Below are 24,207 nucleotides of genomic sequence, written 5' to 3' on the forward strand. Positions count from 1 at the left end.
GTATGACTCAAGTCGCAGAATGCTAGCCTTAGCAAAAAAAAGAAGGCCCACCAAGAGAGAACGAGGCCCTCAAACAGTATATTTCCTTTGAAAGGCAAAATCAACAAAATAAACGAAAAGAGATGGATGAAATCAAGGGAAGGAGAATAGACAAATGAAGAGAAGAGAAAAAGGGGGGAGAATGCATTCAAAATTCAGTGTATAGAATGGGAGTCCAAGGAAACCATAACCAATCAACTAAGTGATTTGAGAATAAACACTGAACACCAAATTAAGGAAGAAGTTCATCCAAGATCTAAAACAAAGCTTCAACAAAATTCAGTGTATATCCTACAAAATTAAGGAAAGTGAGGGAAAGGGTATGTTGGGAAGGATGGTGAGAATGTTATAAGAGGTGACATTGATCAAAATGTATCATACTCATAAAGTGCTTTGTTGAATGCCAAGTCCTGTGTACAACTACTTAAAGATAATGAAAATATTTTTTAAAAAAAATTTTAAAGGCCAGGCACCAGTGGCTTATGCCTGTAATCCTAGCTACTCAGGAGGCTGAGATCTGAGTATCACAGTTCAAAACCAACCTAAGCAGAAAAGTCCCAGTGAGGCTCTTACCTCCAATTAACTACTCAAAAACCACAAGTGGCACTGTGGCTCCAAGTAGTAGAGGGCTAGCCTTGAGCTAGAGAGTTCAGGGACAGTACCTAGCCCCTGAATTCAAGCTCCATGACCAACAACAACAACAACAAAAGTTGTGTGTGTGTGTGTGTGTGTGTGTGTGTGTGTGTGTGTGTGTGTGTGTGTGTGTGTGTGTGTGTGTGTGTGTGTGTGTGTGTGTTTAAAGAGCATGAGGCCTTGAGTTCAAGTCCTAGTACTGGCACCAAAAAAATTTTAATCAGGCTGATATTTTCAAATCAGATCTATTTTTAAGCCATTGTCATATTTATGATCATGACTTGAAATGTCTATATGTGTATGAACATTCTATGACTAAAGTATTTAGAGTTTGGGGATATTTTTGTTTTATGTTTTGTTTTGTTTTGTTTCTGTCAGTTGTAAGGCTTGAACTCAGAGCCTGGGAGCTGCCCTTTAGCTTTTTTGCTCAAGGCTAGCACTCTACCATTTTGAGCCGCAGCACCACTTCCAGTTTCCTGATAATTAGTTACAGATAAGAGTCTTATACACATTCCTGCCCAGGCTGGCTTTAAACCATGATCCTCAGACCTCAGCCTCCTGAGGTCCTACACCAAAGTGTCCTACACTTTGCTCTAATTTTTATGCTCTTAGGAAACTACTTTGATTAGTCTGAAATGAAGATGTTGATTTAGTCAGAGAAAAATTTTAGGTGAAATATAATTGACCTACCCTACTTTGGGAGGTAGAAGCTAGTTTAAGCTCCGCTCTCTTCTTCACAACTGGAGCTCTACCACTTGAGCTATGCCTCTAGCCAGGATTTTTGCTGGCTGCTTACAAATGGAGTCTCATCCTGCCCTAGCTGTCTTTGAACCATGATCTTCAGATCTTAGCCTCCTGAGTAGCTAGGATTATAGACCTGAACCACTTAGCACCCAACAAAATGTATATTTTTTAACGTACAACTTTTAGTATATTTGCAAAGTTATATGCCCATCAGAATTATCTAATCAGTGATCAGGAAACATCCTAAAATCTACAAATCTGTAAAATATTTCCAGTGTTTTACTTTGAGTATTGGGATTATAGATAATCTCCTCTATGTATTTGCTTAAGTTTTTCTCTGTGCTAACGTATTAGATTACTTCCATAGATAGAGGAAACATATTTTTTTAAATCTCCACTCTATCCTTCAGCCTCATTCTTTCTGGGAACCTGTGTTCTCTCCCTCAGACCAAGTCCGGAACAGCTACTACATTGGAGCTGATGGCTCCTTGCGGCTGCTGCTGGCCAATGGCATGGAAGTGGCACTGCAGACCGAGCCACACCTGCTAGCCGGCACTGTCAACCCCACTGTGGGCAAGAGGAATGTCACACTGCCCATTGACAATGGCCTCAACCTCGTGGAGTGGAGACAGCGCAAAGAGCAGGCTCGAGGCCAGGTCACTGTCTTCGGGCGGCGGCTGCGGGTGAGCAGGGCCTTGGAGATGGTGGCACCCACAAGGCAGGGAGAGGGTTGGTGGGGGAACAGCGAGGGGAACTGGGAAGGAGAAGCTGGGTTCTATTCTGGAAACTCTCCTTGGGACCTCAGTGTCCTTGTCTGTAAAAGGTAGGGACTAAACCAGGGAACTCCCTGTAATGAGAAATCGTTTTCTATCCTTCCAGTTTGACTTACAGAAAGATGACTGGCCTGGGATTAGGTCTGAGTTGAATTTTCAGTTTATATTACTCCCTGAGTAAACTTGATTGAGTCATTACCGTAGAGCCTCGGTTGCATTCTCCATAAAATGCAGAAGATAAAACCAATTTTACAGGTTGCTAAAGGTTCGGAAGTAATATATAAGGCATCTCATACAGAGTCTGGCATGTAATAAGTTGGTGATCGGGGCTGGAGATAAAGTTAAGTAAATGCCTAGCATACCAAAAGCCTAGGTTTGATCCCAGCATTAAAATAAAACAAAATAGCCAGGCACTGGCGGCTCACACCTGAAATCCCAGCTACTCAGGAGGCTGAGATCTGAAGATCGTGGTTCAAACCAGCCTGGGCAGGAAAGGCCATAAGACTTTTATCTCCAATAAACCACTCAGAAAACCGGAAGTGGTGCGGTGGCTCAAGAGGTGGAGTGCTAACCTTGAGCTGAAGAGCTGAGAGACAGTAGCCAGGCCCAGAGTTCAAGCCCCATGTCTGACAAAAATAAAAGAAAATAAAAAATAAACGAAGACATCAGTAATAGCTATGCTTGTTGTTATTACTTACTGTGGTGGTGCTGGTGACTGTTATTACTATGGCTAGTATGTCCCAAATTTCATTTTAGCTCTTTGGAACCTAAGCCACATTTTCTACTCTTTCCAGATAGAGTAATCCTTCCTAAATGATAAAAATGGCCAGGCATGGAAGCACATGCCTATAATCCTAGCACTCAGAAGGTGGAGATAAGAGGAATCTTGTGTTTGAATCCAGCTTTGGGTAGATTCAATGAAATCTTATATAAATAAGAAAGAGAGAAGAATGAAAGCAGGAAGGGAAGGAGGGAAAGCAGAAGGGAGGATGGGAGGAGGGAGGGAGGAAGGAAGGAAGGAAGAAAGGAAGGAAGGAAGGAAGCAAGCAAGCAAGCAAGCAAGGAAAGAAGGAAGGAAGGAACGGAGGGAGGGAGGGAGGGAGGGAAGGGGAATCTCACTATAGTTGTCATATGAGACCTGTGCTCTGGCATTCTTTTCATATGGATGTCTTACATCAGGTCTTCTCTGTTTCCCTCCCATGTTTTTTGTGGAACGTGGCCTCATCTCCAAGTCTCACTGCCAACTAGCCTTTTCCCCCACTTCACAAAGTAAACAGGCAGATAGAGGGAAAGTTGGGGTGCTAGACCTGGCTTTCTGCCCAGCACCTTGCAGGCCTCAGGTTTGCATTACCATAGAATTGAGCTAGATGTTCCCAATATCCTGAAAACCACAGGCCCATCCTCAGCATCAGCTCAGACTTGCTCCACTCCCTTCCCTTCTGCCAAGAAAATCCATTAAACCCCTTTTCACATGAGGGGCAATCTAGATTCAGAAGGGGTTGGTTGTTTATTACTAGGCTTACAACAGACACAAAAATGTTAAATAACTGATCCTAGATCATACCCAGAAAAATCAGGCTTCCTTGTTCCCTCGGTAGCCAAGAACTCCGTATCTATAGAGAGAAACATCCTTCGGTGAGTTCCCTGTGTAGGGCTTAGGCATCTTTATTCTACAGGGCCTTCATGGCCTCCCTAACCCCCTCTGAATTCTCAAAGAGCCCTGTGCACACATCTGAGGCAGTGTGCCAACTGCAAGGTTTGCCCTCAGTTGGATTCCCCTAGGGCTGCACAGGTAGCCTGGAGCAACTCCTCTGAGCCCCAGCTTCCTCTACAGACACACCATGATAAATTCAAAGCATCTAGCCCAGTGCTGTGGATCCCAAGTGCTTTAATAAAGGGCAGTGATTAGTACTATTAGGATTTTTCTCTGCCATGTGAACTGGACCAAAAGTTTCCCAGGCTTTAATTGGTCTCTCACCCAGCCAGAGATTGATGATGCTCTAGTCGGGTGGCCACATCTCTGCTTCCTCCCAAAATAAATGGCCACCCACAGCGGCAGCATGTGGAATTAAAATGTTAGCCGGGTGTGCCTCCCCATAATGGAGCTCATTTTTTATACAGCTGGGAACTTTTTTTAATAAAGAAAGATGTAAAATAATCTCATTGCTGCCACCGCCAAGCCCAGGAAGTATTAGGTAGTTCCCCCCAGTGATTGGCTTAATTCAATTTTATTAATTTTGCCCCAAAGGTACGGCTCTCGTCCTCTAGGGTTCTCCGGGGGATAAAGGGACAACTAGCTGGGTTACACGGTCCTGGGAAGAGCCCTGGGAGGAACTTCCAAAAGCTGTTTTTAAAGGCTCCTGTTACTTGGTAAGGCAGCTCTGTATCATCATTTGCCCTGTCTGCAAAGAACACAGCTTCAGCTACCAATGCCTTGGATTTTTCATAGGAATTGTCTGCCACACTGTTTTTGCTTCTGCAATTGTGTTTGATTACCCCAGGGAAAGCAACCTTATTATAACCAGGCCATTCACAGCTGAAGTCGTCTCCACAGCATCATTATAAATCTCTATTTTCAAAGCCTAGGAGTTTGTATAGAAAGAGGGGGAGACCCCCAAAGGTCTCCTTCCTCCAAAACTGACCACAATCATTTGCTGTCATTTAATGAAAGTCATTGCAACCATTAATCCAGTGCCTTCTATGTGCCTAATGCCACTAGATAATTGACTTAACAATCCTCCAATCCCCACAAGCCTGTGATTCTACATAGAGGAAGAAACTAAGGCTTAGAGACAGGGAAACACTTGCCAAAGTTACACAGAAAGATGAAGTTGAGGCTGGAAGCTCTGCTTTAATTTCTAGGCTTCCCTTTTCCACACCCCCTGCCACACACACACCACAAACTCCTTTTAAAAAGAAACAACTGCACAGGGTTCCACAGTGGTTTTCAGACCACATATGAAATTTTGCATTTGCTGTGACCTAATTATCTGCTTTCCTCTTGGATCTTCCCTTTGTCCAGCTTAACCAGTGAACTTGCGGATGAGACAGAAAATGTGCCCAAATGCCACATAAAACCAGACAACCACTAGAGGAAGGTGCCTGGCTGGCTTTCAGGGCAGCCAGGGACTCAGGGTCAGATCCAGAAATAGCCTTCATATTGACAAAGAAATACTTTTATTAAAATGTGACTTGCTATGGCCTCTGTAGAGCCTGTACTTCTGGCTCTGAAAAGAAACTGGAAACTGGATTACATGCTAACCTCATAGCTCAAGCAGAAACTTCACAGGAGACTTCTTAGCAGGAGACAGGACCACAGCTTCTAGAGCTAGGGCTGGTCCCCAGCCAGCCCATAGCCAGAGAAGACACTCCAAACAGAGATCCATGATCTCCCAAGATCTCCAGGAGGAAGATGAGGAGGAGGTGGAGGAGAAAGACATAAAAGAGGAGAAGGAGATGTCCCAGGAGCCAGCTAAGATGATGGAGAAGTTTTGATTATGGGCAGAAGTCAGGGGAACCCCGAGAAAAGTGAACTTGCTCAGAGAACCACTGAATATCTCTTGGCTCCAAGAAGTGATGAGAGTTGAGTGCATACAGTCTATCACTGCATCCTGCAACAAATATCCTCACTTCCCCAAGTTCTGGTCTTGGTTTCATATCAGGATATAGTGTCTGTTACAGAGTAGATGACTCAGACGTTTATTTGCTGGGCCTCTTGGTGACTGTGTTGAAGAATGAAGCCAAGAAAGATCTGGATATTTATTATTCCATATGTCTGCCTTGAAAAAAATAATCCTATTAGACTTGGACATAGTGAACAGGTCTATAATAACAGCTACTTAGGATGCAGGGACAGGAGTATTCCAAGTTTGAGGCCAGCCTGAGCAAAAATAGTGAGATTCTCCAAAAGAAAAAATATAAGAAAAGATATGACTCAAGTGCTACAGTGCTTGCCTAGATTGCCCAAGGCCCTGAGTTCAATATACAGTGCTACAATGAAGAAAAATGACATTAGAAAATCTGTGACCTCTTTAATCACAGCTACTTTTTACTTACCATCCAGGTTGTCTATGTTCTTACCACTGTCCCATGCAATTGGCATCTTTTCCTCATTTTATGGATGTAAAGTTTCACAGAGCCAGGCAGTGGTGGCTTATACCTACAATCCTAGCTACTCAGGAAGCTGAGATTTGATGATTGTGGTTTAAACTCAGCCTGGGCAAGAAAGTACATGAGACCACTAAAAAAGCCAGAAACGGAGGTATGGCTCAAGTGGTAGAGTACTAGCCTTGAACAAAACAGCTCAGGAACAGTGCCCAGACTCAAGTACAAGCCCCAGAACTAGCACAAAAACAAAAACAAACAAACAACAAAAAACCTTCACAGAACTGACAAGTAATATAACCTGGAATCAACACCAAGTACATTTGTCCTGAGCTTCCTCTTTTACTCAAAAGCTTCTCAGCACAGTTGAGAGCTATGTGGGATTCCAGGGCCAAACTTCCAATGTCCAAATTAACTCTCTCTTTCTACCTCTTCCCCAGGTTCACAACCGAAACCTCTTATCTCTGGATTTTGACCGTGTAACACGCACAGAAAAGATTTACGATGATCATCGAAAGTTCACCCTTCGGATCCTTTATGACCAGGCAGGGAGGCCCAGCCTCTGGTCACCTAGCAGCAGACTGAATGGCGTCAATGTAACATACTCCCGTAAAGGCCGAATTGCTGGCATCCAGAGGGGCATCATGTCTGAGAGAATGGAATATGACCAGGAGGGTCGCATCTCATCCAGGATCTTTGCTGATGGGAAGACATGGACCTACACATACTTAGAGAAGGCAGGTGTCTCTTCCTCCGCCACCACTGACCTTTCCATGTGGAAAGGTCATTGCTGTGACTCAACCCATGGTCAGGGCTTGCTTGCTGACTTCTCAGACCCATGAGACACTCACTTTCCAAAAGGAAATGTAATCCTAGCTCTTGAGAGGCTATGGCAAGACGAATGTGAGCTTGAGGCCAGTCTAAACGACATAGCTAGACCTTGTCTCAAAAAAAAGAAAAAAATGGAGACATTCAGGAAAATGTGCTACCAAGGGCCAAGCAGACCCAAGAGCCATCTGTAAGAGTCACAGAGATGTATAGCAGATGGAGGTGATAGATTGGGAAAATACAGAAGACAATACAGAAGATTTGTGGGTGGAGGGGGAAGGGGGAAGGACGGGTAGAGCTAGAGAGCAAACACTGTGGATTTGCAGAGCAGAACTAGGGGTTCTGGTCCAAGACAGGTGTCTGCTCCCTGGTACAATCCCATCATGAAGAACAGAGGGAAGCCAGTGGATTGGATCTGCAGGTGGAGGTGCCTAAACCTGAGCTTGTAGTGCTGAGAATAGCCTTAGCAGATCCCTTCTGCTCTAGGTCAGGATTCATTTCACCCCAGGCACTAAGGTGATGACCTCAGTCCTGAATAGGAAAAAACAGCAGCGTTCGTGTGTGAATATATCTAAACCTGTATCTGCTGAGTATTCCGAGTCTGCACTTTATATCCCAGTTCTGGTACTCAGATTCCCACTTTGATTCCTGCTCCTGGTCATGTGCCCAAGGTCTAGATTCTTCCTGTTCTGTGGTAAGTGTTCCATGCCTATGCTGGGAGAGCTTCCATGTTCTAAGAGAGAGACTTTGGACGTTCTCTCACCTATTGCAAAACTAAGCTTAGGAAGGAAACAACTCCATTAGTCCTTGCTAGAAACCAGCTTCTCCCATCTACCACAGGCCGCACTGCGTCAGAGGGAGTACATGACCTGTTATCACACAGCAAAGTCATAAATGCCCTTCTCAGTCACACTTTAGTCACAGGGAGGCCCCTGAAGATATTCAGCAGGTAAAAGGTAAAGCCAGACTGTGTTTTAGGGAATTCCTCGCTGGAGTGAAAAGATGTTAGACTGAGAAGTTTGGAGCAAGGAAGGCTGTTACAAATACTTAAGGCTAGTGTACCCTCACCCCCTTGATCCCCCATCACAGGCAGAATTGACCAGACCTGTACTACAGGAAGGGAAAAACCATAGAGCATTCTAAGACTCAGCCTTACAGGGCCAAAAGGCTGAAAGAAAGCCCAGTCAGCATATCTGTAATCTGTTGATAGCATTCTGGGTTGGAAAGCTCTGGTTGGGCATGGCTTAGGAGAACCACCATTTTCCTTGGCCTTCTACTCTGATTTCTTTGAGTCTTGGGTACTTAGACCTGCCTTCTTCCTTCACACTCACCTCATCTCTAGTTTTCCTCTCCCTCCAGTCCATGATGCTGCTCCTCCACAGCCAGAAGCAGTACATGTTCGAGTTTGATGAGAATGGTCGCCTGGCATCTGTGACAATGCCCAATGTGGCTCGGCAAACCCTGGAGACCATTCGCTCAGTGGGCTACTACAGGAACATCTACCAGCCCCCTGAGGGCAATGCCTCAGTTATCCAAGACTTCACTGAAGACGGACACCTTCTGCACACCTTCTACTTGGGCACCGGCCGCAGGGTGATTTACAAGTATGGCAAGTTGTCCAAGCTAGCTGAGACACTATATGACACGACCAAAGTAAGCTTCACCTATGACGAGACAGCAGGCATGCTGAAGACCATCAACCTGCAGAACGAGGGCTTCACCTGCACCATCCGCTACCGTCAGATCGGGCCCCTGATTGACCGGCAGATCTTCCGCTTCACAGAGGAAGGCATGGTCAATGCCCGTTTTGATTATAATTATGACAACAGCTTCCGAGTGACCAGCATGCAGGCTGTGATCAACGAGACGCCACTGCCCATCGATCTCTATCGCTATGATGACGTATCAGGCAAGACAGAGCAGTTTGGGAAATTTGGGGTCATCTACTATGATATTAACCAGATCATTACCACAGCGGTCATGACCCACACCAAGCACTTTGATGCATATGGCAGGATGAAGGAAGTGCAGTATGAGATCTTCCGCTCGCTCATGTACTGGATGACTGTCCAGTATGATAACATGGGGCGAGTAGTGAAGAAGGAATTGAAGGTAGGGCCCTATGCCAATACCACCCGCTACTCCTATGAGTATGATGTCGATGGCCAGCTGCAGGCAGTATCCATAAATGACCGGCCACTCTGGCGCTACAGTTATGACCTCAATGGGAACCTACATTTGCTGAGCCCTGGGAACAGTGCGCGGCTCACTCCAATACGGTATGATCTCCGTGATCGTATCACTAGGTTGGGTGACGTGCAATACAAGATGGATGAGGATGGCTTCCTACGGCAGCGGGGAGGGGATGTCTTTGAATACAACTCAGCCGGCCTGCTCATTAAGGCCTACAACCGGGCCAGTGGATGGAGCGTCAGGTACCGCTACGATGGCCTGGGTCGGCGGGTATCCAGCAAGAGTAGCCACAGCCATCACCTACAGTTCTTCTATGCAGATTTGACCAACCCGACCAAGGTCACCCACCTGTACAACCACTCCAGCTCTGAGATCACGTCCCTCTACTATGACCTGCAGGGACACCTCTTTGCCATGGAGCTGAGCAGTGGCGATGAGTTTTACATAGCGTGTGACAACGTTGGGACCCCACTTGCTGTCTTCAGTGGGACAGGCTTGATGATCAAGCAGATCCTGTATACGGCTTTCGGGGAGATTTACATGGACACCAACCCCAACTTCCAGATCATCATTGGCTACCATGGTGGCCTCTATGATCCATTTACCAAGCTTGTCCACATGGGCCGACGGGATTACGATGTGCTGGCTGGACGCTGGACTAGCCCAAACCATGAGCTGTGGAAGCATCTGAGTAGCAGCAACCTCATGCCTTTTAATCTCTACATGTTTAAAAACAATAACCCCATCAGCAACTCTCAGGACATCAAGTGCTTCATGACAGGTGAGGATCTGGCCTCTCCCTGGAGTGGGGAGCACACTGGTGCTCTGGTTACCTGACATGGCTTACACTTCTTTGGGGAAACTAGTATGGGGTAGCAGGGAACATAGACTATGCCTGATAGCATCATTTTCCAAAGTGTATTGCAACACTAGCTCAGAGAACATTTTGAAAATAATGGTTCTGACATCAAATAAATTCGATAGGGCCACTATCATTCTCAAATTTTTATAGTACATTTCAGCTTGTGAAAGGCTCTAAGGAGTCCCCTGGTAGAAAGATCTGTTTAATATACTTACCCATTATTTCTCAAACTTATTTGATCATGAAAGCCTTTTATCACCATGAAATCCTAATATCTCACTGGATAAACTCCTTAGAACTTGGAAAGTTTTTGACATAGAAATTAAGTTGGTTATGAACTCCTAATAATTTAGGTTAAGATATCACTAAAAAAAATCCCTTTTCAATTTGTGATGATGGAATGGAAAATCTGGACTTCGGAGAGAGAAATGAGAGAGGAAAATGCACCATCTCTAAACTATGACAGGTTGCAAAAATGTATCAGTGGTCTAAATTCCAGTTTCTTGTTCTGTAAATTGAAGTTAGAATACCTACTCTGTCTCTGATTAGGTGAGTATGCACATCATACCCCTTAGAGCAACCTCAAAAAAAAAAAAAATTTAAATTCAGGGGCCAGTGGCTCACATCTGTAATCCCAGCTATTCAGGAGACTGAGATTTGAGGATTGTAGTTCAAAGCCAGCCTGTGCAGACAAATCTGAGAGACTTTTATATCCAATTGGCCCACAAAAATCCAGAAGTAGAAGTATGACTTAAGTGGTAGAGTACCAGCCTTGAGCAGAAAAGCCAAGTGAGAATGCAAGACCCTGAGTTCAAATCCCAGTACTAGCACACATGGTGCGCACACACACACACACACACACACACACACACAAACTGTTGCTGGGTGTTAGTGTCTCATGCCTGTAATCTTAGCTATTCAGAAAGCTGAGAACTGAGGATCAAGGTTTGAAGCTAGCCCACGCAGATAAATTTGAGAGACTCTTATCTCCAGTTAACCACCAAAAAGCCAGAAGGCTCCAATGGTACAACACTAGCCTTGAGGAAAAATGCTCAGGAACAGTACCCAAGCTTGTGCTTCAGACACAATATGAACACACACACAAAAATTATTTTTTCTTTTAAACTGAAGCAGACATAGTCAAGTAATGGGGAAAAGTCAGTAATAGAGAGAAAAATGGAAGATTAAGACAATATCAAGTTGGGCAGTAGTGATACATGCCTATAATCCTAACTTCTCAGGAAGTGGGGATTTAGAGGATTGTGGTTCTGAGCCAGCCTGGACAAAAAACCATTCTTGAGACATCTTCTCAGCATGTAGCTGTCATCCCAGCTACCTAGAAAGCATAAATAGGGGCTTGCAGTCCAGGCTGGCCCAAAGAAAAAGAAAGACCCGATCTCAAAAATAACCAGAGCAAAAAGAGCTGGATCACAGAGGAAAAGAGTAGCAAAAGAAGAAAGAACACTTGGAACAAAATAGGAAACAAATGTCCACTTCATCCTATCCTGGGTGCAGGGATGGTGTGAGATACATTTCACAGCTAGCACAGGGCGCAATTCATGTGGGTTCCTTTCCTTCACCCTCTGCTCCAAAAAGTGTTTTATTTTTCACTGCTGTGAAACCAACTTGAGTAGAAAGTGTCCCATGAGTCCCAAAGGTAGGATGTCCCTCAGCAGCCACAGTTCTCCCTGCAAAGACCCATTTTCTAGGTTAGTCACAGAGGACCCCTAGAGCAAACGAGGCAGTAAGGTCTGTGTAAAGCCAGCACATTTCATGAGAATCTATAGTGGAGGGGGGGCGGGGGTGGAGCATATGCATTCCACTGTGCAAACCTGGTCGTCTACAGGTCTTTTTTTCCCCCTCTGTGGAATGATCCCCTTGGCAGTTTCCTTCATCCCACACATGCCTCCATTGGGCAGCCATTGTTTTATTTTAGCCACTGGAGATAGAAAAATAATCCTGTCTCCAGGAATTCCTGCTCTAAGACATCACACAGACACATGCTGTTCAACCATGGATGGCATAGATGATTGAATAGTAGAGGAAGAGAGATTGTTCTTCCAGAGCATTCTGGGGAGATTTTATGGGACAGCCCGACCTTTGAGGCCTACTTCCAAGTGGGTGATTGAAAGAAAGGCCTTCCAGAAAGTGAGATTAGCCCATTATAAAAGGAGAGAAAGAATATAATGTGTCTAGCTCCGCTAAGTGCCCCTAAATGAAAATGGCTTCCTGGTCCCCAAACTCAACATCTGCACCCTGTTTCTGCCAGGGTAATAGGCACATTCCTTTTTCAGGGAAGAATTCCAAGCACTGTGTTGAGAGCAAGAGACTCAAGCATGAGCAAGACGGGAGAACAAGGTGGTGTGCAGGTGTGATGGAAACATACTACTTAGGGCCTGGGGATAAACATGGGTATCCTGATGGTGTTTCCCAGCATTCACCTCACTCAAGTTGGCTGCTAGGTCTAGAGAACCCTGACAGATTTAGATGACATATCCATTGCATCTGTCTGCATTAAGCACGCCCCTTGCCTCACCCTCCAGTGAGCTTCCTGTGAGACGTGTTGGCAGGTTACCATAGCTAGAAAAGAATGTGCAAGAGGAAATACACTTTTTCCATTAAAAAATGGTTGCAGCTTGCCAAAATATTATTGCTCCCTGCCCCCTCCTTCTTTGCATATGGTCTCCTTCCAGAATAACACTGGAATGACTAACTGCTCTGTGCCAAGCACTTGCAGAGAGGGTCTGCATTAAATTTGGTGACAACCCCCGGAGATGGCCCTGAGATGAGACATATTTGAAGCTCCACATGGTGGAGAAGTCTGCGCAGAGTCTCACACATCAGGGCTCCTTGACTCTACAATGCTTCCTATGACTATTAGATTGGTCTCTGAAATCCATTTTTAACAAAGCAACTCACCACCCAACATTTTCAGCTTGCATCTCATTTCCCAGTCTGTTAAATCACCAAGATTTGGGTTAGTTTTATATACTCTATGACAGACCTGTATGCAAGATCCAGATAAGAGTCAGGTTACTTGCCTGTCTTCATGGAGCAAATGGCCCGAAGCCACTTTTCACAAATGCCTCTGGGAACCCTGCCTTCAGAAAGAGATGTCACAACTCAGTTAACACTAAAACAAAAGTAGTCTGTAAGTGTGGAGTGCTCATATTTTCTAGTTACAGGGTCTATCCAGTGATGTCAAGAAGAAAAGAGCATCTTTTCCCCAAAATGACTTCCAGGGACTAGAGAGATGCTCTAGTTGGTCAGGCTTGGGGCCCATGACAAAGTATGGCATAATCATTAGGGTGAGGGGGATAAAATGTCTAGTCGCATGATCCACTGCTGAGTCTACTTCCCCAAAACTACATAAGTACCCCCCCCCCAAAAGCAAAGGAAGGCAACCAAAAACTGCCCCACACAGATACATGTCTGTATATTGCTGTACTGAATCTTCACTAGCAGCTGGTGAAGTGGGGAACATGGTGGATATGGTGACCCCCATGTCCTTTCTGGTTCTTTCTCTGCATTTCTGAGCTGCTAACTGCTTAACAGACCCCATTCTGTGGTACCTTTCTTCTTAGGCCTTCATCTTATGCAGTCATATTCACATAAAATGCCACTTCTATCTCCATGGTGCTTGACAAAATAGACAGTGTTCAGTGTCCAGCTTCCATGTCATCTTCATGTGGGCTTGTCAGCTTGTCAAGGGAAAGATTTCCACCCTCCTGTGATCATCTATCTTGTTGAAAAAGTTATTCATGTCCAGGTCTCATTCCCCTTTCAGTATCTTGAGTGGGAGAATGTATGACGCAAAATCCACTCAGCACATGAAAAGTCACTGGACCAAGTGCCTGGCCATACACCTCACCCCTCTTCCTTCTCTTCCTGTTTTAAATCTTCAGTGTGCAAACTGCTCATGGTAACACTCTATCCCCACACCTGATATTTTATAACTAGGAACCCTAAGGAATGTGATGCTGACAGCTAACCCCTTCCTGCAGAGCCAGATCTTCAATCCCCGTGTAGAAACTGGAAAAGGAAGGCAGAGGAAGGAATCCAAGGCAGGAGTAGAAGTCATGGACATGCCCCAAGGCCCTAATGGCTGAAAAGAGGATGGAGAGAGGAAGAGAAGTTGTTTTCTTCAGTGAATTTTCTCTTTGCAAGTCAATGTTTCTGCTTCTCTTCCCACAGATGTCAACAGCTGGCTGCTCACCTTTGGATTCCAGCTGCACAATGTGATCCCTGGCTATCCCAAACCAGACACAGATGCCATGGAGCCATCCTATGAGCTGGTGCACACACAGATGAAAACACAGGAATGGGACAACAGCAAGGTAACTGTCCTAGGCCCAGTACAGGCCATCCCAACATTGCAGGTGGGGCCAGAAAGCATGGGCTAGTGATAGAAATGGAAGTAGCACCTCCACAGAGACTGCCAGATACAGTTTAGTAACTCATTTAGCAATCCTATTTCAGGCAGACCTGGAGACTCAGGGAGAGCAGTACTCAGACACTGAAGAGCTGCACAAAGTTTTGTTGCATTCAGCGTCTCATGAAAATAATAAGCCTTTGCCACTAGAGGAGCAAAGGGGCAAGGAAAAGCCAGGTGCCAGTGGCTCATTCCCGAAATCTCTGGAGGCTGACAGCTAAGGATTGCAGTTTGAAGCCAGTCCAGGCAGAATAGTCTGTAAGACTCATCTCCAGTTAACCACCAAAAAGCTGGACGTGAAGACAGGCTCAAGTGGTAGAACACCAGCCTTGAGTGAAAAAGCTAAGGGTGAGTGGCCTTGGACCTGAGTTCAATCCCCAATACCAGCTTGTATGTGCACACACACCCAGATGCGTGCACATGTGTTTGTACACACACACACACACACACACACACACACACACACACACACACACACACAAAGGGGTAAAGAAAGAGGGTGTGTTCTAAATATGAATGTGTCATTTTCTGCACATTTAATGCACCTGGTCTTATGTGAGGTATTCCACATAAGTTAACTGAGAAAAACCCCATGGTGTTACTGCCGCCTTTGGTTTGGTAGATGAGGGTTTACAATGACACACATCAAGGAAGGACCAGAGTTGAGATTCAACCAGGTTGCTCTGTTCTGAGTCATCTTGCTGAGTACAGGGTTGGCTATAGGTGCTTTCTTTTTTTTTTCCTTTAAGTCCCTTTCTCTCATCTTGCTTTTATGATCCAATTTCAAAGACAGGATTATATGGCCAGAAAGATCCTTTAAAAAGAAAAATGTCTTGTCCCAGCCCTTCATTTCATGTACTCATTTCATTTCTCCTCTTCCAACCCCACCCCCACTCACAGTTGTGGACCAGAAGAGGACTTTGTGCTTGAGCTACAATCACCCTGGTGAATGTAGGGGTGAATCAAGGGGAGACCAGGCCTTCCAGGGGATTCTAGCTTAGGGGAGGCAGACTGTGGAGGAAAGCATGGTACCACGTGGCATCCTGCTGGTAACTGGAAACTCACAGCCATATTTCTTACTCCAGACTCATTCCCTTAGGGCTCAGCTTATCTGTCTTCTTTCCCTAGACTCAAGAATGTGAGTCTGCACCTCAGTGCTCAAAGGTCACTCTGAGATTTACTCTTGCAAGGTTCCCCTACACTGTATTGTAAGTCCTACTTTCTTATCTCTCCATTGAACTCTGAGCCCAACAGGTTAAAGTTAGGGATCTCATTTAGTATATAGACCAGCAACTTATAGGTGCACAGGGAACTTTTGTTGGATGACTAAATGGATGAAAAATACAAACATCCCATTTCACAGATGAGGAACCCAGGGTTCAGAGAGAAACTTAGCCAAGGAAGTGTCTAAAAAAAGGTTGTAAACTTAAGCCATAAAACTTATCCTTCTCCTCTTCTCCCCCTCTCTCTTTTTCTCTCTCTTCTTATCTTCTTCCTTTTCTTTATTTCCCCCAGTATCAGAATTTGAACTCAAGGCCTTGTGCTTTATCTTGCATGTTCACTCAGATGGTGCTCTCCCATTTGAGCCATGTCTCCAACTGGTTTTGTGTTGCTGTTTGGAAATGGACTTTTCTGCCTGAATTGGCTTCAAGTCATGATCCTCCAGGTCTCAACTTCCTGAGTAGCTAAGATTACAACCATGGGATAGCTTTTTTTTCATCACTGGGGTTTGAACTCAGAGCCTCACACTTGCTAGGCCAGCCTTCTGCCCCTTAAGCTAAGGGCACAGTACCTGTCTGCTTTCTGCCTCCCTCTCTAGTGCCCACCACCCCAGGCCCTATCCCATGTGTCCTAACATCTGCTATCCCCAGCAGCACAACTCTCCCCTCACCACCAGGCATGCCTTAGTCCCTGTCTTTGCCTGTTTGCCAGCCTCCCCTGTCAATGAATTATTGATTTCTGCCCTTGGCAAGCATCGGAGATCTTTGTTGTTGAGCACTCCAGCATCCGTGAAACTCTAGGAAATAATTGTTCACAGACAGGGTTCTATTAATTATACAGATGACTTAATTTCAGTGGGAGGCCTGTGGGCCTGTTTCTCAGGCCATTTCCCTGAGTTTCTGATATCACCCTGGAGCCCTTCCCTGAGCTCCCTGAGCCTTGGATGGTATGCCAAGCTAGCAAGGACCACCAGCAGCTACGTACAGGGGCAGGGGCACCCAAAGAGTATGTAGGAAGCAACTACCTGGCAGTGGCCTTCCCTGAAAGTCATATGTAATCCTGCTGCAGAGCCATAAAGCTGTAGGAGAGTTGATAGAAGTCACTACTTGCCTCTTATTTTGCATTTCTTATCAATCCTCACTGTAACATCGGCCCCCTCACCCTCCAAGTGTGAAGCTGTCCTCAACCCTGACCTTCTCCCTTTCTCCTTCAACTTCAGGCTGGGATCATTCTGTGCTTTGTTTGCCTCTCTACTATAGTAGTCCTCGGAAGAGAGTTAGAATCAGGCAGACATGGGTTTGAATGTCCACTTGGTATTAGTCGTATGACTATGAGCCAGTGATAACCTGTCTGAACTTAGTTTCCTTAGAAGCAAAAAATGGAATAACAGTACTTCCTATATAAAGTTACTGTGGCGTTCAGACCAGATGAATGGTCATTATTTAGCTGGAAGATCAAGACATGTTAGCTACAGCTACTACTCTTTGAACATGCTGGTCCTCACTTCTGATCGCCATTATTGCTGTCATATATTCACCCCCAAAATGATAAGTTCTTTAAGAACAAAGATGATAACTGACTCCCTATTCTTTCTTCAGTGCTCTTAAAAGGTCCTGGCCCAGAGCAGAGACAACTTAAACAGTTCTGAATAAAGGGGATAGGGGGAGAACAATGGATGAATGGACGAAGGATGACTGGGTTTCTGATAGTCAGTTGCAGAGATAAGTGCTACTCTCTAATAAATATTGGTAGGTATGACGTAGGTATTTAAGCTGACTCTAGCGTGTATTTTTACATTCTTTTTCCCCCTGCCCATTGTCCTCTCCCATCAGTCTATCCTCGGGGTCCAATGTGAAGTGCAGAAGCAGCTCAAAGCCTTCGTCACTTTAGAACGCTTTGACCAACTTTACGGTTCCACGATCACCAGCTGCCAGCAGGCCCCAGAAACAAAGAAGTTTGCCTTTAAAGGCTCCATCTTTGGCAAGGGGGTCAAGTTTGCCTTGAAGGATGGTCGAGTGACCACAGACATCATCAGTGTAGCCAATGAGGATGGACGGAGGATTGCTACCATCTTGAACAATGCCCACTACCTAGAAAACCTGCACTTTACCATTGACGGGATGGACACCCACTACTTTGTGAAACCAGGGTCTTCAGAAAGTGATTTGGCCATCCTGGGCCTCAGTGGGGGCCAGCGAACCCTGGAGAATGGGGTCAATGTCACCGTGTCCCAGATCAACACCATGCTCAATGGCAGGACTAGACGCTACACAGACATCCAGCTGCAGTATAGGGCATTGTGCTTGAACACCCGCTACGGGACCACACTGGATGAGGAGAAGGCACGGGTGCTGGAGCTGGCCCGGCAGAGAGCCGTAAGCCAGGCTTGGGCCCGAGAACAGCAGAGACTTCGGGAAGGGGAAGAAGGCCTGCGAGCCTGGACAGAGGGGGAGAAGCAGCAGGTGCTGAACACAGGGAGGGTACAAGGCTACGATGGTTTCTTCGTGATCTCTGTTGAGCAGTACCCAGAACTGTCAGACAGCGTCAACAATATCCACTTCATGAGACAGAGTGAGATGGGCCGAAGGTGACAAGAGAGGCCAAGGCCTGGACTTCTTGCCAAAGACAGCTACACTTTTGTGGCCGCATATCTGACTGTGTTGTACTTTAAAAAAAAAAAATCCTTTTTATAAACAAATGCAGAAAACAAACAAAAAAAAGATACTGGTTGCATCGATAACTCATGCAACATCTTTTTTTTTTTTTTAAAGAAAAGAAAACACAAATTTGGCCTTCACACTTTTTTTCTTTTTTTTTTTTTTTTGGCAAAGAAAACAGAAGATATTTTTTTTTTCCTGTAGTGTGATAACAATGGAAACTTTATTGTCTTGTTCCCCTTTTCCCTAAGGAATTTTCCCTGTTGTTTGAGCTATGTTTCTCTTCTTTGAGGGTAACCCCTCTTCTGGGGTGTGTCCTCACCCATTCCCTAGATACCCAGTGTGATGTGAGACATGCGTGTCTGTGATGATTTGTCTCCTGTGTAACCCTTTCTTCTTAGACTGGGTCGGGCAGGAGGGAGGGCGCAGAGAGTTCATGGGCCTGTAGAGCCTCCAGACCTTGGGCTAGGCTCCCACAGACAAATGGTGGGTTTTTACTCACTGTGTTTTTGTGCCTCTAAAGGACCCCAGATGGCATCATCTTGCTCTGGAAATTTCCATGATGTCATTCAGCGCCTTTGCAAGCTGCCCTAAACTCCCGTCCAAGCTTTATATTTTGAGGCTAAATGACGACCCTTCCCCTTTTGCAAATCGCGTGTAGTTGTCAGTGCCATCCCCATACTGGGATATAGAGAAGTATCTCCCAGGTCCTCTTCCCCAGTCTGGTGACATAACATCCTGGAGCAACGAGCCCCATCCTCTCCAAGAGGTGAAAGCACCCAGGATGTCTGTGATTGGTTGATCTTCCATAATGTCCCTTATCTCCTCCTCTCTCCCAAAGCCAGTTGTGAGAACCAGCACTGCATAGCAAGCCCTCCATGGGGTACCATGTCCAGGGAAGCGATGGATGGAAGTCCTCTCCCCATGACTCTGGACGTCTTCCTCCACTGCTCAGCTGCCAACACTAAGAAATAGGAGTGTAGAGAAAGGTGCTTGGTGGCCTTTGATCTAGGAAAGATACATAAGGAAAAAAAAGTGTTAGCCAAAGAGATGAGTCAGAAAGTGATGAGCCAAGCATCCTTCTTACTAGCTTCTGAGTCTCCTCTGTTTCCCCTAAACAAGCTGATTCTAGAGCTAGGAAGCAGCAGCCTGGTTTTCAGAAAATGCCTTCTGGGAAGTTCCTGTCTAAAGAAGCCTAGCCAAGTTTTCATTTAAAAGGTAAGGAGGAAAGAGCTGGTTCTGATATGACCTTTCAATGTCCTATAACCCTATCAGGATCAGGAACAAAGCCTGAAACCCTGAAAGACCAGGCTAGCATTGTGCTTGTGAAAACTTCTGCCTGTGTCATCCAGAAGAGAATGGAGGCTTCTCCAGAGCAGGTACAGCCCACCCTGGAGGACTGACTAAAGGAGGGAGCATCCAGCAGGTCAGGGGAAGCAAAGAGGGCAGAAGAGGGTAACAGCAAGAGCTGGGAGCTCCTTGTCCAAGGGTTCCGTTCCTGATTCATCTGCCTAGATACCATTGCCATTACCACTCACAGGAGGCTCTGGGAGACCCGAGGGGAAGCCAACATGCTTCCTTTTGAGCTGGGCTTCTTAGAAAATGGGACTTTTATGGGTTACATTTACATTAAGTGTGGAAAATGAATTCTGAGTCTGAGCTATTCCCCGTGGAAACCTTGTTGGACTGATAAGCTCATGGCACCTTTATAGCCTTACTCATAGAGTCTTCAGCATATGACACGAGGTAATACAAACCAAGAAAGTCTCTTACTGCAGGAGAATGGGAGCAACGTGTAGTCTGGATTCTGCCTGGCAGAGGGAGGCATCCGAAGCTGCTCGGGGAGGGGAGGACTTGCCTTACCGTCATCCCACTGGGATTAGAGGATGTTTCGCTAAGTGCTCTTCCTGTTTCCAAACACATCACACTGCTAGCACAGTGTGTCCTGTGTCGCCTGTTTGTCCACTGGTTGCCCATGGCCTCTGGATCCAGAGCTCTGCTGCGTCAGAATCAATGCTCCTGGACCCACTGTACATGACCTGGCAATGGGGGCTCCTGGCTAGCTGGAGCATTCTGGGATGGGATGGGGCCTGAAGAATACAAGTAGTTCCATCTTAAAAACAAAACAAACCAAGAAAGGCTCATGCCGCTTAAAATGTACTTATGCTATAAGGTCCCTAGGACAGTGCCCTCCTGCCAGATGGCCTAGTTGATAAATCCCATCATGGATTCCTGATATCAGTCAAGACCTACTGGGAACACCCACCTGGAGGTCAGAGATAGTGTGGTCCCAGAAAACCATCTCCTTCTGCTTTCCCAGCCAGTATGTCCTTTCTGCTCTGCTCTCCTCCCCAAGAAAGAATAGATTTTTTTTAAGGAATCAAAAAGCACAGATACTACTGAATGTTCCTTTATTTAAAGGAATGATCCTATATTTTACCTTGGGCTACATACTTCCCGTCCTTACCTCCCAAAGAAAGCCTAGATTCTGTCAAGGAGAAAGGGTAAAGCATCACCAGGCTCTAGAGAAGGAACTTCCAGCTCTAAAATAGGCAATGTTGTGACACGCTTGTCAAATTGTGTCTTGTTGGGCAGGCTCTCTGGCCTTGGTCCTCTGGTTCTGGTTTCATTAAGTTGGCAGATGATTCAGTGCCTCCTCTCTCAGTCTGTCCTGTGGAGACCAGCAGCCCTAATCCCATGGCAAAGGCGAGTTTGAAGACATCAGACAGAGTTCCCTGTGCCTACGTAGTGGGCTCCAAGCATTAGATCTCATCCTTACTCATACTGACCCTTTTGGCACTAATAAAAAGCTGGGCTAGGAATACGACTTAGTGGTAGAGTGCTTGCCTTACATGCATGAAGCCCTGGGTTTGGTTCCTCAGTACCACATACACAGAAAAAGCTAGAAGTGGTGCTGTGGCTCCATTGGTAGAGTGCTAGCCTTGAGCAAAAAGAAGCTCAAGAATAGTGCTCAGGCCCAAAGTTCAAGCCCAGGACTGGCAAAAAAAAATCTGCCCATTTGTTAACAGTGGCCATGGCCCATGTACACAATTCTGTAGGACATCGCTTCTGATCCTAGAAAGTTTCTTTGAGAATAGATCCTGCCTTCTCAGCTGTCAGACATTCCCTCATCCTCAGCCCCTCTCACTCTAGCTGAAGTAAGACTTTATTGATCTCCCCCCACCAACTTTGACCCGTTGAACAGAAATTGCTGGAGGGCAGAACGTTATTAAGAAGGGACTTCTTGGGGAAAAAAAAAACATACCTTTGACAATCTCTGACACTTGGCTCAGATTCACTGTCTGAGAACTAGTTCAAGGACCACACTCATGACTGACTCTACTTAGGGATGGAACATTTGAAATCTAGGAAACCACCTGAAGGTTGAAACTGGCCAGAAGGTATTGTCCTAGATAATTAGGAACGGCAGGGGTTGGGAGCAGAAGATGATGGGAAGGGAAGGAAACTGGGCTTTAGAGATAAAGGAATACAACTTTAACAAAAGAAGAAGAAGAAAGGGCCTTTTCAGCTGTGACTGTGTCATCTTTAGAGATGGCAGAGATTTTCATTATGCAATGACAAGGCTTTCTGTGTGTCATCTTAGAAGGTGGGTTTTTTTTTTAATCATTTGCAGCCTTATATTTTGTAGTCACCACTTGGTGGCAGTGTGATACTGAGCTCTGCCTACAAGGATGGGCTCCCTGGTCCTCAGTAAGTGCCCTAGGCTTTGGGGTCTGTCTGATCACCCAATGCACAAAGCCAGCTCTGTTGTTCCTTACAGTAACCACTAAGCCCAGGAGGTGGCTCCTGGTTCAGGGGGACCCAGAAAAAAGCCCAATGTCTTCTTTCCCTTGGGATCCTCACTAGGACTAAAAACCTTCCCCTTGTAAGGTACACCATTCCCAGCCAGGCGTAAACAGTTGTCTATATTTTGTTGAAGACGAGGGAATTTTTTTTTATAAAAAGAAAGAACTGTATGGTTCAAAGCCCTTTTATTTAACCTTCCACCACTACAGACTCATTTTAAAGACTCATTGCTCAGGTGACAGAGAGAAACTTTATCCTTTCCAACCTTTACATTCTCGAAAACCAGCCTTGTGTACTTGACTGCCTGGAACAGTGGTGCGCTCTGAGATTTCACCGCAGATGTGGATGACCAGGTATCAGGGGTTCCCTTGTGTTTCTTAACCCTCCGAGGAATGCCAAAAGCATGAGACAGGGAAACCTCCTGGTCCCCAAGAAGATGTGATGGATTCTGAAGGCACACAGCCAAGGAAGGACTGACCTGTGGGCACACTCAGCAATTGCGGCCGAAGCTGAGCCACAGGTGTCTGCGGCACCCCAGGAACCCCCTGATTCACCCATCACCAGGACCCCACTGTTCTAAATGCGCCTGTTGTTCTGAGGACTTCTGAACCTACCGTTTCTGCAGAAGGACTTGTCCCGAGCTGTCTCTGGACACAACCAACACTGGAGACTCTGGCCTTACCATGTGGAAATTGTTTTCCTGAAGTCTGGAACTAATTTTGAGAAGTTTTTTTTCTCAACACTTTGGTGTTTCTAACACTGTATTCTTGACTGTGTAAATACCATCAAGGCTGTAAATAGATGCAGATGTAGATACCTTCTAGAAACCATAAAAACAAAACCAGAAGTGATCCCGTGTAGCCTTCGTTGACAAATAAAGACTATTTTGTGTTTAAAGGTGTTGGGTGGTCTTTGTAAGATGACTGGCTATTATCAGGATGACCTGGAGAAAGACTCAGGCCTAGGATTGGGGTTCCCTTACCAGCCTCCAGCTCACAGCATCAGGGAAAAAGACTTTCAGTGAGACTCAGAGGCCTCACATTACAAGAAGCTAGGGTCAATGTCAAAGTCCCTCTCATCTCAGCTAGGACCCAGCATCCTGTTCTTATCCTGCCCTTTGCTGGTCTTAGGGACAGACTTCAAGGAGCAAGAAAGCTGAACCCTACATGGAGGTGAGGACCCATACTCAGCATGTACACTGCCTTCTGTGTACACAGCTCTGTGTAAATAAATACATATAAGTACATCACACATGTCATCGCAGCCACAAATCACGCCTTGAGAAAGGAAGAGAATTTTCCTTAGCATGAAGGATTCTGCCCTCACACCCTCTTATAGTGTCTCCTTTTTTTCCTTTCTTTTTTAATTCTGTGGTCGTTTACAATCACAGCACACGAGTAGTTTCTCACCCTGCTTTTCTCACTTAACCTCATGGTTTAACCCATCAGCCCTAGGAGTGAGTACCAAAGGGACACCAGCTGGTGGTTGAGAAGATTCCTTTTATTAAGTCCTCAGCTCTCCAGTGCACATAACAAGCCTCATGGAAGTTCAACTAATGGTCTTTGGAGGACAGAAATGAGGACAGAAGGCATCGTCTCACTCTCATTGGCCTCAGGATTGGCTCACATGAGGCCAGCTTCAAACTGGGTGTCCCTTCCACCCACCTAGTCCAGCAGGGATGCTCAGCTTCCACAGCCTGGACCTCTGGACTGCAGTGGTAGCCAGAGGGATAAGCAGAAAGCCATGCTTTGGTTGTCAGGCCAATTTAGTGTTAACTTGGCCTTCAGCAAATCATGTAAGTCCTGTGGGCCCCAGATTGCCCATTTACTTTTGGGGAGGTGATATAGATTCCTGGTGACTGTCAATATCCCTTAAAGGAAGAGACCCGCAAAGAAACACCTGTCTTCAGAACAC

At 45.7% G+C, this 24,207-nt stretch overlaps 1 protein-coding gene across 12 annotated transcripts in view; it reads left to right on the forward strand.

Moving 5' to 3' along the window:
- The window catches only part of Tenm4 (teneurin transmembrane protein 4), an 805,909-nt gene extending 782,719 nt beyond the window's left edge, over positions 1-23,190 (forward strand). For all 12 annotated transcript variants that reach the window (XM_070034906.1, XM_070034904.1, XM_070034908.1 and 9 more), the window contains 5 exons: positions 1,864-2,099; positions 6,734-7,030; positions 8,481-10,095; positions 14,371-14,513; positions 17,662-23,190. In XM_070034906.1, the coding sequence (XP_069891007.1) occupies positions 1,864-2,099; positions 6,734-7,030; positions 8,481-10,095; positions 14,371-14,513; positions 17,662-18,420 (3,050 nt within the window). In that variant the 3' untranslated portion in view covers positions 18,421-23,190. The remainder of the gene's footprint in view (positions 1-1,863; positions 2,100-6,733; positions 7,031-8,480; positions 10,096-14,370; positions 14,514-17,661) is intronic.
- Positions 23,191-24,207: the final 1,017 nt, after the last annotated feature.

The sequence above is a fragment of the Dipodomys merriami genome, unplaced genomic scaffold, assembly GCF_024711535.1.
Source record: "Dipodomys merriami isolate MVZ:Mamm:240054 unplaced genomic scaffold, mDipMer1.0.p SCAF_25, whole genome shotgun sequence".
In the NCBI taxonomy this organism is placed as follows: Eukaryota; Metazoa; Chordata; class Mammalia; order Rodentia; family Heteromyidae; genus Dipodomys; species Dipodomys merriami.